Source organism: Drosophila arizonae, chromosome 2, assembly GCF_054131065.1.
Source record: "Drosophila arizonae isolate 15081-1271.41 chromosome 2, UAZ_ARI_1.0, whole genome shotgun sequence".
NCBI classification, from domain to species: Eukaryota; Metazoa; Arthropoda; class Insecta; order Diptera; family Drosophilidae; genus Drosophila; species Drosophila arizonae.
Window position 1 is genome coordinate 16481511 of NC_142922.1, and position 15280 is coordinate 16496790.

The window sequence follows — 15280 nt, forward strand, 5'->3', positions numbered from 1 at the left end:
TGTTTGAGAATGTGATATCCAAATAAATATCGGCATATCGGGGATCATTCGATACTTAAAGCCATCACTGTCATTGCGTTAGTATTAAGCAACAACAATTGCCGCAGAAGTCGCAGCACCCGTTTATTTTAGCTAATGCATTGCCTTTAAATTTAAACAAAAATAGTTTTTTAATCAGTTTAAGCTCTTAACGCCGTGTAACAAAGCCAGTGTACTAATGTCCATAACCGTAAGTAAGCTGGCTAACGAGAACATTGAATAAAAACTGTACGAGTTTGTCTACGCTTACGCCCCCACGTAGCGCATACGAGATTTAAATTCTTAAAAAATGCAAGTGAAAATGCATACAGAATTACAAGTAACTAATTAACGTAATTCCTTATAAAAAATGTATTTTATGTGCATTTAAGCCCACAACAGCAAACGGCTGTTCATCTGCATATAAGTGTTTTTGTTTGTGTATGTGTGTGTGTGTGTTTGACGAAACTTAAACGCCGCGGAAATTTGAGCTCTGTTTTTTCTTTGCTCATTCTTGTCTATGTGTGTGTGCTTGTATGAGAGTGCGCGCGTGTGTTAGTTTTTTTTTTTTTTTTTTGCAACTTTTTAACGTCGCTGACTTGAAAGAATTATTTAAAAGCCTCGACAACGACGATTCAACAAGGTCAAGCGCCTTATTTGTCAACGGCAAGGTTCATAATTTTTTTATAACATTTCGCCAAACGGATTCCGATTCAGCTTTTGAGCTAACAGCTCGGAAATGGGAGCGCGGCGCAGTTGCACGTCCATGGTTTAAATTTGGTGACAAAAACCAACAACAACAGCAACAGCAGCAGGAACAGTGGCAACGGGTCGAACAATTGTGCTTATAATTAGCGCAGCACTTGTCGCCAGTTCGTGTACATATGTATAAATATATGTGTGTATGTGTACTAGTACAATTTGTAGTTGTCTTCGGTCGTTGCCATTGCTATCTTCTTTTATTATTTTCGGTTATTTTGAGAGGCCAATACTTACTTTCCATTTTTACCTGCAAGTGTGTGTGCGTGTCAGATTGTCTCTGCCTATGTGTGGCGTGTGTTTGTGTATGTTTTTGTTTGTGTGAGTGAGTGAGTGACAAAGCCGCTGCGTTGCTTCCGTTCTATTGTCTGAGAGCAAATACGAAGACAGTTGAAGCGATGAGAGAGCGAGAAAGACAGAGGGAGAGAGCGAGAAGCTTACGCACTTAAGCAGCAGCAACAACAATGCTCATGTCTTTAATTGGGACTAATCTTTGTTTCGTTTTTGGTTACAACGACAACAACCTGTTCTGATTTTTTTTTATATTTTTATTTTATTTTTTTGAACAGTTACTGCGAGGTGGCAAGCAAAAGACAACCACTTGCGTAGGAATGACCGTAATGGCCAAAACTACAATTGAAGAAATATGCGAGAATGCCAAATTAGCCAGAGACATGGCCCTGACAGGCAACTACGACTCGGCCTGCATATACTACGAGGGGTTACAGGTAAGACAGATCACAACCAAGAACAACAAATACCCTAGCAGACTACAGATCGGATTGATATGAAAACTATTGGCGCGATACATAATATATTACGTCGAATGTTTACAGCTTGTTAAGTATTAGGTCATTTAAACAGATACAAATCACTATTTCTGATTGATTGATTCTATGAGAGAATTATCGTCGAAATGTGGTTTTTATATTCGAGTCGGTGTTCAGCAGTTTCATTACACAACAGTTATAGTTATGCATAACCCATATCTCATATCATATGTTAAGGTTCATCAATATAGCTTAAAGGTTGACACCCAGCGGACAGCTGTTCATACTGATTAGAAACATATCATAAACCCTACAAGTCTTGCGTTCTGCTAGGGTATACAAAACTGTTGCATATAGATTAAAATCTATTTTTAATTGTAGGGCATGCTGGCGCGCCTGCTAAAGAGTACCGTGGATCCCATGCGCAAGGGCAAGTGGAACATGGTGAGTGTGTGCTGCTTAGCTATTTTATCTGTATAAATTAGATTATATCATGTATCTACATTGCAGATTAATCAGCAAATCAATCAGGAACATGCTAAAGTTAAGGCCATACAACGCACACTGCAGGACATTTCGTTAGATTTGCAAAATACTAAATTTGCCCATAAGCTGCGTGCACAGTTTAGTGACGACGGCAATGTGAACAAAGATCCCGCTGCCTGGTTTAAACCCGATCCGGACATATGGACGCCGCCTCCGAAAGATCCCGATGTCTGGGGACCACCGAAGCCACCGCCGCCCGTCCAGCAGGTGGGTCGGCGTGCCACAACCACAAATAGCCGTCGAACGGCAGGCGGCGCACCGACCAGCGGCCGACCCAGCACAATCCCACAGAGCACTGCCCGCAACGGTCCAGGCACAGCGCGCAACAGTCGAGGATCGGCCTCCACATCGAACAGTGCACGCGGCGGCGCCAATGGCCGTGTGGCCGGTCGCAAATTGTCCACCTCCAATAGCATCAGCAACAACAACAATAATAATAATAACAATGATGGCAAAGATGATGACGCGACAGCGGCTGTCAGCAATGGCTCCACAGCGGATGGCGATGGGAGCGAACAGCAGGCGACAGAAGAGGAGCGGAAGTTTCAGCCCAACAATCACATCGAAGCCGAGCTGGTGGACATATTGGGTGAGTTTAGCGAAAGGCGAACATTCATGCCCAGTTCATATGTAAATGACGACACACTTATCATCAACAGAGCGTGATATACTACAAAAGGATCCGAAGGTGCGGTGGAGCGATATAGCCGATCTGCACGATGCCAAGCGCTTGCTGGAGGAGGCTGTTGTGCTGCCCATGCTGATGCCAGACTACTTCAAGGTGCGTCATCAAGTCACCTGCATAGGCTGAATCATTAGCTGTTATATTTGCCATATGCCCTGTAATAATCAAAAGTGTGTAAACAAAAGGTAGTCACACTCCTCGATATCTTTATAAAAGATAGGAGTGGAGACAAGGGTAAAAGTGGATGAGCAATAGGCTAAGTAAAGAGCGTATACAGCAAGATTATGCTATTTGAATGCTTAACTGTTTTGATATATACTACAAAGGCATATAAATATTCCCTATAGCTGTTAACAGGGTATCGCATAGTCTGTCAGTCTCATATAGAGCATTTCCTTTTGTTTAATAACAAGCTTTTTAATGTTCCTGATAGCAGCATTTAAAATATCGTCTGATAAGTTAAGGCTCTCAACATTTGTCAAGTTTTTGTTGTTGTGATTTTCGTATATTTTGCAGCTACAAATTTCGATTTATACCACTGTGCACTGCTTATCAATTAACGCGTTTAATGTATTTTCCAGGGCATACGACGTCCGTGGAAAGGCGTCCTAATGGTTGGCCCACCTGGCACAGGTAAAACGATGCTAGCCAAGGCTGTGGCCACCGAATGTGGCACCACCTTCTTCAATGTCAGCTCCGCTACGCTCACATCTAAATATCGTGGTGAATCGGAGAAGATGGTGCGTCTGCTCTTCGAGATGGCGCGCTTCTATGCGCCGAGCACAATTTTCATTGATGAGATTGATTCGCTGTGCTCGCGACGTGGCTCCGAGTCGGAGCACGAGGCATCGCGACGCGTCAAATCGGAGCTGCTGGTGCAAATGGATGGCGTGGGCGGCGGCGAGGAGCAGGCCAAAGTTGTCATGGTGCTGGCAGCCACCAACTTTCCATGGGACATCGATGAGGCGTTGCGCAGGCGTCTGGAGAAACGCATCTATATACCACTGCCCACGGATGAGGGACGTGAGGCGTTGCTCAAGATTAATTTGCGCGAAGTGAAGGTGGACGATAGCGTCGATCTGAACTATGTGGCCAATCAGCTGGAAGGCTACTCCGGCGCTGATATCACCAATGTGTGCAGGTGCGTGTAGAATCACATCCTATGTATTGTTCATTGATTTTAATTGAAATTCGGCATGTTTTAGGGAGGCCAGCATGATGTCGATGCGACGCAAGATCGCCGGCCTAACGCCGGAACAAATACGACAGCTGGCCACCGAGGAGGTGGATCTGCCCGTGTCCAATAAGGACTTCAACGAAGCCATCAGTCGTTGCAACAAGAGCGTGTCCCGTGCAGATCTGGACAAGTACGAGAAATGGATGAGGGAATTCGGTTCGTCATGATGGCGTTACACTCAACACACAATTTCCATCGATTCTAGGCATCTATTTATATATATACAACTATTTTTTGATAACAATAACAACAACAACAACCACATCCACACACGGATAGTTTTAGTGAGAAACCTTTTAAAGTGTTAAACCGGCCGCAGAGATAATGTTGAACATATTTTATATATAACATTTTGAATATGTATATGTGTATATATGATATATGCATATAAGAACGAAGCGTTGGAATTCAAAAGACTAACAGTAAATTAGAGAGGGAGAGCTAAAGATAGCAGCAAAACAATTAAAAAGCAAAGCAATCATATATATATAAATATATATATTTATATATTAAGCATGTGCACAATCCTTCCTAAAAATCCTTTCCATTCATTATACTAAGCCTCTAATCCACATGCCTCCTAGCCCTTGGCTTCATTTAAACTAAGATCTAAATTAGAAATTGATGCGAGTAATTGTTTATCGCTTTATAAATTATTGTCTAATTAATATGTATTTTCTATTCTGTTTAATACACACTCAAAAGTTTCTTATTAATTTGTAATTAATTCGGTTCGTTTAATTTACGCATTAATTATATTTGATAGTCTTTTAGTTTAAACAGTGAAAATGAGAGAAAATTGTGAATCAGCTGAATGTACTTAAAGATTTAATACTTGAAACAATTTTAAACAATAAACTAGAAAACCATGAAGGATTTTTAACTCGAAGAGGGTGTCGCTTTATTAAAACTTAGCTAAGCTACTGTTCCTTGTTCTCTATGTATAAATTTAACACGTAAAATGTAAACAAAGCACTCGGATGAGTCATCCGCGATTGTGATGGCAGCATCTTCGAACTGCGTATGGGTTTTTATTGAAATTATAAACTAGATCCTCGCTCTGGCTCAATAGGGTCTTGATGGCGGCGGCATGGGCATCATTGGGCCCATAACAGGATACGGCACGCCCATCTGAGAGGGCGGGTAGAAACTGCCAATGCCGCCGGCTGTGCCCGGCACATTGGCATAGGCGGGTACACCGCCGCCCGGTCCGCTCGTGCTGTGCCGCTGTGTCTGTTTGCGGATCAGCTCCTGCATCTTTTCGGCCTTCAGCTTGCGCAGGTGCATGGTGCGACGACTGCGGAGAAACTCTTCAACGAAGGCATCCACGTTGAGCTCGTTGCTGGTGAACTTCTTGACGATCTCCTCCGTTTGCTCCTCGCTCTCGGACGCCGCCGTCTGCAGCAGCGCCAGCGCCGTCTCCTGGGAAACGCCACTGGTTTTCTCCTTGATTTGTGTGAGCAGCTCCTGCACGGCGTTGCACCTTGTGCGTCCCTCCTCGGTGAGCTCGGCCAGTTTGCCCCGCAGCTCAATAATCTTTGGCTCCTTCTCGATGTTCTGTTCGGCACGATTGCGATTCTCCTCGCAGAAGCGAACCTTTTGTGTCCTTAGCGATTCGAGCACCTCATCGACTTTTTCGTCCAATTTGTCATCGTTGTTGAGCAGCTCTTTCAGCTCTTCGGAGCTCATCGGAAAGAGCGTTGAATTTAATTGATTTAGATATTCCTGATACATGCTTCTTTGTAGATATACTCAAACTTTCTTGATTTATATTTTCTGGGTATGTGTTTTTGTTAAAAAAATTTGTTTTATGTATGTTTGGAGCTAGACAACACTATTTTTAGTACCAAATTAACAGAGACTACGATATTACAAATTCGTCATACGGCTATTAACAGCATACGCATTTGATTGCCGTTTATGTTAACTATACAGAGTTGCCATATAGTTTTTATTCATTTGAATCGATGTGCTCTTGCCTGTTTTTTGTAAGTATTGGGTGTTTACATCTCTTAAATGCAACTGTTGCTTAATTAACAGATTATTATGTTCTCTTGGCCTCAGATCTAAAGGAAATTGAATTTTAACATTTGATGTTACTGTTAATAGCATTAACATACTCCTCAATGGAAGTGAAGTGATGCCATATAGTTTTTATTCAAAACACGGCGCGCAATTTTGTTAAATGTACAAACTATTTATTGCAACAAAGTTTTGTATTATTAATATTATTATTATTTTATCAAGAGATTATACGTTTGATTTGGCGCATAAATCTGCAGTGGATTTGCTGCATATATAGTCACAGGTAAATTCCATACCATTGTCTCAACAGGCAGTTCAGCTGGCGCTTTTAGCTCTCCAGACTGAGGATTCGGTACGCCAAAGTCCATCATGGTGCTGGTTACAAACTCGAAATGGAGACGCCACTTCACGTCCACCAGATCGGTACGAAATGTGGGCGTAACGTGCAGTGGAATGGGTACAACCACCTGCGTCTGCAGCGTTGAATAGCAGACCTGGAAGCAATTCACAAAAAGAAGATTAGGATAAGATGGAGAGAGATTTAGCTAGAGAGCAACCTGATGGGATGTGGATATGGTGCTCAGCTTGCCCATGGGCTTGGGCTCATCCTTGTTGCGTGCACTGCCCGATGTCTCCGACTTGTGCAGATTATCCACGGTTATGCCACTGGCAATGCTTGCCATGTCAAAGGAGCTCTGCGAAGCAACATCGTCGCCAGAAGTTGGTTGCGCCTGCTGCGGCTGCGGCCGCAGCGGCAGTTCCTGTTGCTGCAGCTTCACCGAGAACTGGACACAACGCACCTGACAATTGTCAAAATCCAGGCTGCCCACAATATCCTCGCCCAGCTTATAGGCGGGCTTGAACAGACAGAAGCGACCAACGAATCCACGCTTGTTCGAGATCCGATAGAACTTCGGAGCACGTCGAGCCGTCACATTCTATATGTGAGTGGAGTAGGAGGAATTAGATTCATTTAAATTAGCAGGAATAAGCCGTACTTTTAAATGATGCCACGATATTTCCAGTTCGCTTATCTCGCGCTTCTCCAGAAATGGATTCGTAGGCGTTAGCTCCTCGTTGGTCTCCACTGTGACGGGCAGCTCATCCGGTCGAGCTATCAATGGAATGGGCAGCACTCGTATGGGCACAGTCAGCGTTTGCACCTTGGACTTGACACGCTGTGTGGCAATCGTGATCTTATAGAAGTAGCGAATGTCATGGCCGCGATATGTGGGCGGCCCATCCCGCGGCACAAACTCATTGAAGAAGTCTGCAAATGAAATGGAGTCTTTAATGGTGTCACTTTGATTGCCCAACTTGACGGCCACCCACACATCTTCGTCTCGCCTGGCTGCAGCTTGAGGTCGCAGAAGAGAATCTTCGGCTTGGTTGCTACAATCACCTCGCCTGGCGTTTGGGTGACTGCATCCAATGCTGTGCGTCCTATGAGTTCTGCCAGCTCTGCTGTCTTGTCGCCCGACTGTGTGCTGTAGCTGGTTTTTCTATAGCAATGCAGCTGCACCGAGGCCCACGCCAAATTCTCTACGCTACAAATAAACCATTCAAATTGAACTTTTTCCAATTATTTAATATTTGATTTCTTACGTTGATGCTTTGGCATTTCGCTGCTGCTCCTCGCCAAACAGTTTGTGCGTGAATTCAATCAAACATTCAACGCACTCGCCTGTTGCATATATTGCTGAATCTGCACGCACTAATTTTGCTTTAATTTCAATCATTTTAAAGCATAGTTTGTGTTTTTCTTGATAGTTTCCGTTTTGTTTGTGTGTGTTATAGCAAAATTATTGGTTTGTTGTATAGCAATGTTTATTCTAATTATCAATAATTATTTTAAATTATTCTTTATATACTTCTTCATTAATTAAGTTTATGTTTTCAGTGTTTTATTAAAGTCTTGATAAGTTTGATATCGATTATTGTAGCCTGTATTTGCTACAGGCTCATCGATAGACATCGTGTGGTTACGTTAACGTACGTAATTAAATTTTTAAAATAAAAATATTTGTTTAGTTTACATTATGATTATCTTATTTAATATTTTTGTTTTGTGAAATCAGAGGTTTAAGGAGTTTAGTCTTATACCAACATTTTACAATCATCACTTAACGGCACGCAACAGTTGTGCGTTCGATAAGTATCGATAAGTATTCGTTTTGCTTTGTGTTTTGATTCGCACCGCCAGCATTGCGTTTCGCTTTGTCGTTCGCATTGAGTTCCAATTCAGACGTCGTCGCTTTCAAACGTGTAACGCGCGTGCTTCGCGCTTTGTTCATTTGACAAATTCGTTGAATTTCCAAGAAAAGCAAAAAATTGCACCACGATCAACGCAACAAGTGTAAAGTGTATGCGTAAATTGTACGAAATTAAAAAAAAAATAGTGAAAAACGAAGTGATTGTTTTTTTGTGTATAGCATTTAGGTGCTTTCATAGCCATTCTTTGGCTTGGCCTTCGATCCTAGTGATCTGTGCGTCAAAATGTGCAGCAACAAAGTTAAAAGTTATTTGAGTGCTGCGTTAATTTAATTAAGCGTGGCAATAAATTTGTTGCTAATTTTTGTAGTGTTACTGGTTTAAAATTGTGTGTTCATTTATGCCTGGGATTACCTGGACGTGTTCTAATTTGGATTTAAATATCGCGGCGAAACGTCATAAAAGGTAAGTTGTAATTTTCGTTGTTGTAATTTCCAGCTTTTAATTATTGCCAATTGAGCGTTAAGTGCATTGGTTATTATTGGCGTACCCCTATCAAGAGCAAACAACAATTGCCATGTCCGGCTTAACAACAACAACAACTGAAACAACAACGCATTCCAACGGCGTCGGCATTTTGCCTACTTATTTTGCTTTTTTATTTGTGGAGAATGTCGGACGCCACCCGCTATACTCTACATTCTTTTTTTTAACGCTCTTCTTCACATACTTGCATTCATTGTTGTTGTTGCTGCTTCCATCTGCATAGGTATAAGAGACTACGTTAATTCGGATGTGGTTTTGCGCTTCAAAATCTACAGAAGCAACAACAACAAAACAATAAGAAAAGGGTGCGTCGACATTCAATGTTGTTGTTTCGCCTTCTTTACTGTGTTTTGCTGCTTTACTTTTTTGCTGTTTCACCTTCGTACATTTCGTATGGTTATCACATCGTACATTTTGCTCTGCTGTTTCGTTGAAGATGTTGCTGGCTGGCTGGTTAGTTGGCTCCCAGCTCTTAAAAGTCTCCACTCACACTCACACTCGCATGCACACGCACACTCGCCCTCACACACACCAATGCAAACAGTTATACCTGTTTTTATTATTTGAGCGCAGCCGCCGCGCTCGCTCGCGGAGCTGTGCACACGGAACTCACTCCATTGGAGCCGAGCGCCGGCGCGACGACAACGACTGGAAGATCGGAATTTTTAGTGCAGCTTTACAGCAGCAAACAGCAACTAGTTGTTGTTGTCTTTTGACAACAGGTTTATAAATAAGCATACAAACACGCGCATTCACACACAAGCTCACATTAGTATAGTAGGTTTTACATGCTAGTCAAGTCTACTACGTTTTTCACTATACGCTGCGGTGGGTGTTATGCAGACTACCTTTTCAGCATGGCGCATTTGCTATTAGCTACTACTTTTTGTCATTATGTTGTCTTACAAGAAGAGCCAATGCAGCCATTTATGCGTGTTGCAGAGCTGCAAAAACAAAACGTGAAAAGGGCTTGAATAGAAAAAAAGAATATACAGCGGAATTTATGTATGCATATGTATATATATTCCTACCTATTTTTGTTGGCGATTTTAGCAGTTTTGCTGGCTTGCTTGAAGTATTGTCTGTTTTTTCACGCTAAATTACAGCTATGCCCGTTTTGGCGCCTTGAAATTAGTCTTTTTTGCGGACTTTATTTGCTTTGCTTTGCTTTGCTTTTTGCCCATTGCTCGTTTTGTAAAATGAACTTTGGACTGTGGCTCGTTGCATGACTCATTGCCTGGCTGAAAATAAATTTAGGTTTTGCATTGCCTGCAGCACTCGAATTTTAGAGTGACAAAAGGTGTAATTATAGACTTAGTCTATGTATATTGAACATATATATTGACATACAAACATACTGTATGACCATATATTTCATATCTAGGCTGTGCTCATTTCTCTGTAATCTTAGCCTTATCAAAAATGCGACACAAGAGTGGTTCATGTCCGCCCCCCCCCCCCAAAAAAAAAAAAAAAAAAAAACGAAAAAACGTCAAGAGATAAGCCAAATATGTATTGGCCCATAAAAGTACAAAAGTACTAAAGACAACAATAACAGCAACAATATCACGGAATATTACAAACAATGCAATTGCATTTAGAGCAAACAGATAAGAATGCCCAACAAAAAAGTGAGTAAACAGAACTGAAATAATTCCAAGAAAATGTGCAAAGCAAATATGAAAAGTCAAACTAAATAAAGGCAAAAGCAAAACACAAACCAAAACAAGTGAAATTCAACAACAAAAGTGGGCCGAACGAATCCAACAAAAAATGCCCAAGCAGACGGAGAGAGAGAGAGAGAGAGAAACTGGCACACGTGCGAGTGTGTGTGTGTGTGTGTGTGTGTAGTTACAGGTGCCAGCTAATCTAATTACGACATAGATTCGATATTTGCCCATTGATAAATAATACATCAAAAGCAGATTAGTTAAACGTGTTTGTGTGTGTGTGAAGTACAGAATTGGGGCGCACTTTCGAGTATGCCACAGTTATTGGGACACAGGCGCATGCACACACGCATACCAATAAAGCTAACTGCTTTAAAGAATTCCAATATAAGTAGAGCATAATTAATGCGCATTTCTATTTAGCTTTGCTTTGCAAGCAAGACCTTCTTAGCGTGCCCAAATATGTTTTTTTTTTTGCGATTTACTTTTATTCTTATTTACATATTTAATATAAATATTTATTGTTTTAGTTTTACTTTTATTTATTTATTTTTAGTTCATTTTTTATTTTATTTAATTTTTATTTTATTAATATTATTTTATAATTCATACTATAGTTGTTGTTCTTTGTCTAAGACGCATTTAGCTCTAAGCCTTAACTAATGTGTGGGCCAGTATTCCAGTACTCCAGTATATATAAATATATTATTTCTTCACTCTCAACTTATTTATTGCTAATTCTATGATTTTCTGTAGTTTGAGTTTAGTTGATTCCTCAACGATTATTATTTTGCGCATTTGCGCCTTTTTCTCAATTCGTAATTGGAGTCTCGCAGAATGTTTATTTTTGGGCATATGCATGCAACGGATTTCTGTTGCCTCTTGCCTTTTGCTTTTGTTTACTTTTGCTTTCGTTTTGGCATCGTTTACGGTATCAGAATTTGGAATTGGAATCGGCATCGCTGACGGCTTATTGTTTTTTGCACAATTATAGTTTATTATGCTTTGGCCTTAGCTGGAAATACGAGCTTTTCGGCGGCGCAGCTGTTGCTGTTGCTGCTGCTGCCGCTGCCGTTGCCTTTTGCTTTTAGCTGTTCTATAAACAAATTGGAATTTCAAATTGCGTTCAATTCGTGCGAAATGAAAAATAATAAGTAGGCAAAAAAGAGAAAAACGAACGGTTTCCGTTTATGAAATGTGGAAATTTATTGCAAGAGAGAAAGGTTGAGACGGTTTATCGTAAAGAATGATCTATTTGAAACTTAGCAATTGAGAATTGATTGGAGAAATTATAAGGAAGTTTGATAAAAAATTTTTGCAAATTTTTTATTTATTTATTATCAGCTAATATCAGAAAATGTGTATATGTAAATAAGAAAACTCTACTAAACTTATATTCTATATAATATTCTACAATATTATATACTAAATATTATATAACAATAGTTTTCCATATCAGTTCCAAAAATATATATGAAAAAGGAAAAGGAGCACCAAATGGATTAGGCATTTGGGTTGATTTAGTGCGGTCAGTGCCACACCCATTGCCGCCCCTGCTGACTGGAAGCTGGAAACCCGTTTCGCAAATCGTATGCGCCAATAGCGAAACTTGTTTTTTTTGCATTTTGTTTTTGTTTGGCTACTGCCTGACCGTGATTTTGAGCTGAATGTTTGTCCATGAGCTATTGTCCGAGTCCCGATCTATATACTTATATGTATATACATATATACATCGTATGTGTGAAGCTCACATAAAGTTCCACTTTATTTGCATTTTGTGTGCGGTTTCATGCATTTCGAAAGATCTACGACAGCTTGTGCCTTCCGCCATCTCGTCTCGTCTCGTCTCGCCTCGCCCGACTTGATGTGCCTCGTCTTTGGCGTGTGAGAAAGTTGTTGACCAAGCAAACAACGACAACAACTTGGAGTGAAGTGCGGGGCACTAGGGTGGAGGGAGGTGGAAACACCGCAATTGCACAAACAACGCCCTCATCCATTCGAGTGACTGCCCAGTATAGCAAAGTGCTGCATGCAATTCATGAAATTCATTTCCAGTTCCCACTGTAGGATAGACCCTCTCCTATCTCGCGCTCTCTCTCTCTCTCCCTCTTTGTAGCCGCTGCGGTCGAGTCTCTTCCCGCACATTCCACACACATAGACTCACAGGGCTCGCGTTACCTACAACAACAACAACAACAGAATCGGCTCAACGAGCTCCCAGTTCCATCTGAACGGACAGAACGAAAAGAACTCCTCTCTGCGTACATAACCGGGATTATTGGCATATGTAACAAAGAATGAGCTACTACAATCGGAGAATCCCTAGATATTGTAGGAAATGCTATTATAGTCTTGGAAAATATATTTAGCATGTAGTAGAGTAGAAGCTTAATAATGGAAATGCTTGGATGTTACGCTTGTAAGGTATTTGTTTAATTTAAATAGCATATATACCTTTTAGTCTTTCTTGTAATCTATATGACGAATAGAGATTGTTTAGAAAATTCCTCTTAGCTTGTTAGACCATTTTATTTTCTAGAAGTTAAATTTTTTACAATAGAAATGTAAATCTGTTGTTTTTGGCATAGTCTTACTATCTATATATTTATATTGTATTTGTATATTTATATATTCAGGAATGAAATTGCTTTGAAAGCCATTAGCAATCAGTTCACAGCTAAGCAAATGGAAATCTTTGACAGAAATCTCTATATATCTTTTATTGGCCTGGTTCTCTAGCAGGGAATAACATCATCAAGAGGAGGGGTCTTCATTCTTTTTTTTTTTTTTTTTTTTTTTTTTTTGGGTAGGTTGAGTCAGACACTCAAAACTCATAATCGAAACATTTGCTTACAAATACGATTCGCGCTGACTTTTCATATTCATCTCTCGGTATGCCGAGTGGCGCATGATTGATTGATGGATCGATTGATGGACAGACGTGTGCGAGACAAAGGTGCGACAATGCCCAACAAGGAGCAACAACACACTGTGCAACAGGGTGCGCTTGCTTGGGCATCTTCTTGAATGACTGACTGTACTTTTATTTTATTTTATTCAGCTCTGGAATGCTGCCCTCAAATTGTCAATTGGTATAATTCATAAAACTGAAACTGAACGGCTATTCCAGCACTCACACACTCACCACGTTCTGCGCCAGTGCACCGACCCTGCTTACCTTCTCTCCGTTTCTATCTCATATTCACTCTCTCTCTCTCTCTCTCTCTCTGTGCTTCTCCCTCTTTCTCCTTTGTGATATTCGCTCCTTATTTGTGGCCTAGCTACCTGCCTGTGTGGCTGATCTTGATTTTGCTGGCGTGCTTGGTTTTTATACCTGGCCTGTGTCTGTTGTCAGCTCAACCTTGTGGAGGGTTCGCTCGATACCCACCCCTAACGTAAACAGCAAGTTGACAGTTACCAGGCTAAACATTCCAATTTTTTTTTGTTTTTAGTGTACAAAGGTATCTTCATAGCCAACTGCTGTTGGCAACGTAATATGCTGTAATAGCCAAGCCACTGAAATATATAGGTAAAATTTGATATAGCTATATATATTTTCCAATTTGTTATGGAATTCTTTTGCCCAATTATTAATTATTATAATTATTATTATTTATAATCATTATTATTTATTATTATTATTATATATATATATATATATATATATATATATATATATATATATATATATATATATATATATATATATATTTAAAAAATATATATTATTTACATATTATTTCTGTAGCTTATCTAATTGTATATTAATTGTATATATTCACTTCGATCCACCCATATACATTCGTATACATATATGTTTGTCTATATCTATCTACCTATGTGCATATATGTACATATATAATCGGCAGCAAAAGAAAGCAAATTAAAATACAAATCTCTCTTATATTCGATTTGATTGTCTTCGCGACGCTCTTCTCGAAAGAAAAGAGATTATATGTCCGCCCGTCTGCCCGTCCGCCCGTCTACTCATCTGTCTATCCGCTTGAGTGGTTTGTCTCAGCTCTCGAATGTATGCATAATGTAGTCTTAATGCGCGTCTGTCTGCCCGTCTGTCTGTCTTTATGATTATGTTTTCTTTTGTTTTTGTTTTTTGGTTCTTCTCAAGTGCCGCCTGCTGCTCTCTTCATTTTGACTAATTATTTCCCTGGTCGTCAGCTGATTACCTTCTTGGCTATTTGCTTTTTGGTTTGCGCTCTACAAAAGGAGGTTGTTGGTACAAGATGTTTGCACCTCTCAAAAACTTCAGTTGTTGTTGTTGCTGCTGCTGCCTAGTTGGCCTTAAATCCCGTTTGTAACAGCTGCAAATTTCACGCTTGGCATCTCTTTGGCGGCTGCTGCTTTTGCTGTTGCTGTTGCTGCTGCTCATCTGCGCAGTTTGTTTTACACGTAATTACAAAGATTTTTATCCATGCTGCATTTTGTGGGTCAACAACATTGCAAGCCAAACAGCTGCTGTTGCAAACAAATTACTTGACTTTTTTTGGGTAAAAATGTTGATCTTACTTTGAGATGTATTGTAATATACATATTATATATATATTACTGTCAAAATGTAGAACATGAAAGAAGATAATAAGAACTACCTAATAGATAGAAAAATTTATTTCTTGAGCTTTTACATTATGCTGCCATTGTATTCCGATAAAATATCACTGATCTAATCTTCAATGCATATCACAATTAACTAATTACCCAAATAAGGTTTAAGTTACCTTAACCCACACTCATTCTATCATGTGGGCCTCGGCCTATGGCTCTATTGAGTTACGCAAAAGCGAAAGTTACGAGCCAA

At 40.2% G+C, this 15280-nt stretch overlaps 4 protein-coding genes and 2 long non-coding RNA genes across 18 annotated transcripts in view; 2 read left to right on the top strand and 4 right to left on the bottom strand.

The window, feature by feature from the left end:
• The first annotated feature begins 53 nt into the window (after window positions 1–53).
• Window positions 54–4904, top strand: Kat60 (katanin p60). Of its 5 annotated transcripts, none has more exons than XM_018000608.2 (7): window positions 54–229; window positions 1347–1505; window positions 1929–1991; window positions 2058–2682; window positions 2753–2874; window positions 3360–3919; window positions 3984–4904. In XM_018000608.2, the coding sequence occupies exons 1-7, from the start codon at window positions 218–220 to the stop codon at window positions 4180–4182; spliced, it is 1740 nt and encodes a 579-aa protein (XP_017856097.1). In that variant the 5' UTR covers window positions 54–217; the 3' UTR covers window positions 4183–4904. The 5 variants fall into 5 exon arrangements, with proteins under 5 accessions (XP_017856097.1, XP_089319833.1, XP_089319819.1 ...); XM_089463707.1 differs by having other exon boundaries at window positions 60–330; XM_089463693.1 differs by lacking the exon at window positions 54–229 and adding an exon at window positions 488–689.
• Window positions 4892–5924, bottom strand: Vps37B (vacuolar protein sorting 37B). The gene has a single exon (XM_018000609.2). The coding sequence runs from the start codon at window positions 5747–5749 to the stop codon at window positions 5081–5083; it is 669 nt and encodes a 222-aa protein (XP_017856098.1). The 5' UTR covers window positions 5750–5924; the 3' UTR covers window positions 4892–5080.
• A 155-nt stretch (window positions 5925–6079) lies between these two features.
• On the bottom strand, window positions 6080–7993 carry LOC108609280 (RAB6A-GEF complex partner protein 2). The gene is made up of 5 exons (XM_018001035.2): window positions 7646–7993; window positions 7373–7587; window positions 7039–7310; window positions 6598–6978; window positions 6080–6534 (listed from the first exon to the last, which is right to left on the bottom strand). The coding sequence occupies exons 1-5, from the start codon at window positions 7777–7779 to the stop codon at window positions 6250–6252; spliced, it is 1287 nt and encodes a 428-aa protein (XP_017856524.1). The 5' UTR covers window positions 7780–7993; the 3' UTR covers window positions 6080–6249.
• A 257-nt stretch (window positions 7994–8250) lies between these two features.
• cno (adherens junction formation factor afadin) overlaps window positions 8251–15280 on the top strand; it is a 51914-nt gene continuing 44884 nt past the window's right edge. For 4 of the 9 annotated variants that reach the window (XM_018019104.2, XM_018019105.2, XM_018019109.2 and 1 more), the window contains exon 1: window positions 8255–8716. The gene's annotated coding sequence lies outside the window, so the exon portion shown is untranslated. Of the gene's footprint in view, window positions 8717–15280 lie in introns of all 9 variants that reach the window. The other 5 variants (XM_089463384.1, XM_018019111.2, XM_018019115.2 and 2 more) reach the window with 2 other exon arrangements.
• On the bottom strand, window positions 8624–9551 carry LOC149270445 (uncharacterized). The gene is made up of 2 exons (XR_016269030.1): window positions 9184–9551; window positions 8624–9012 (listed from the first exon to the last, which is right to left on the bottom strand). It is a non-coding gene; the product is annotated as an uncharacterized LOC149270445 (long non-coding RNA).
• Window positions 12978–13955, bottom strand: LOC149270446 (uncharacterized). The gene is made up of 2 exons (XR_016269031.1): window positions 13613–13955; window positions 12978–13538 (listed from the first exon to the last, which is right to left on the bottom strand). It is a non-coding gene; the product is annotated as an uncharacterized LOC149270446 (long non-coding RNA).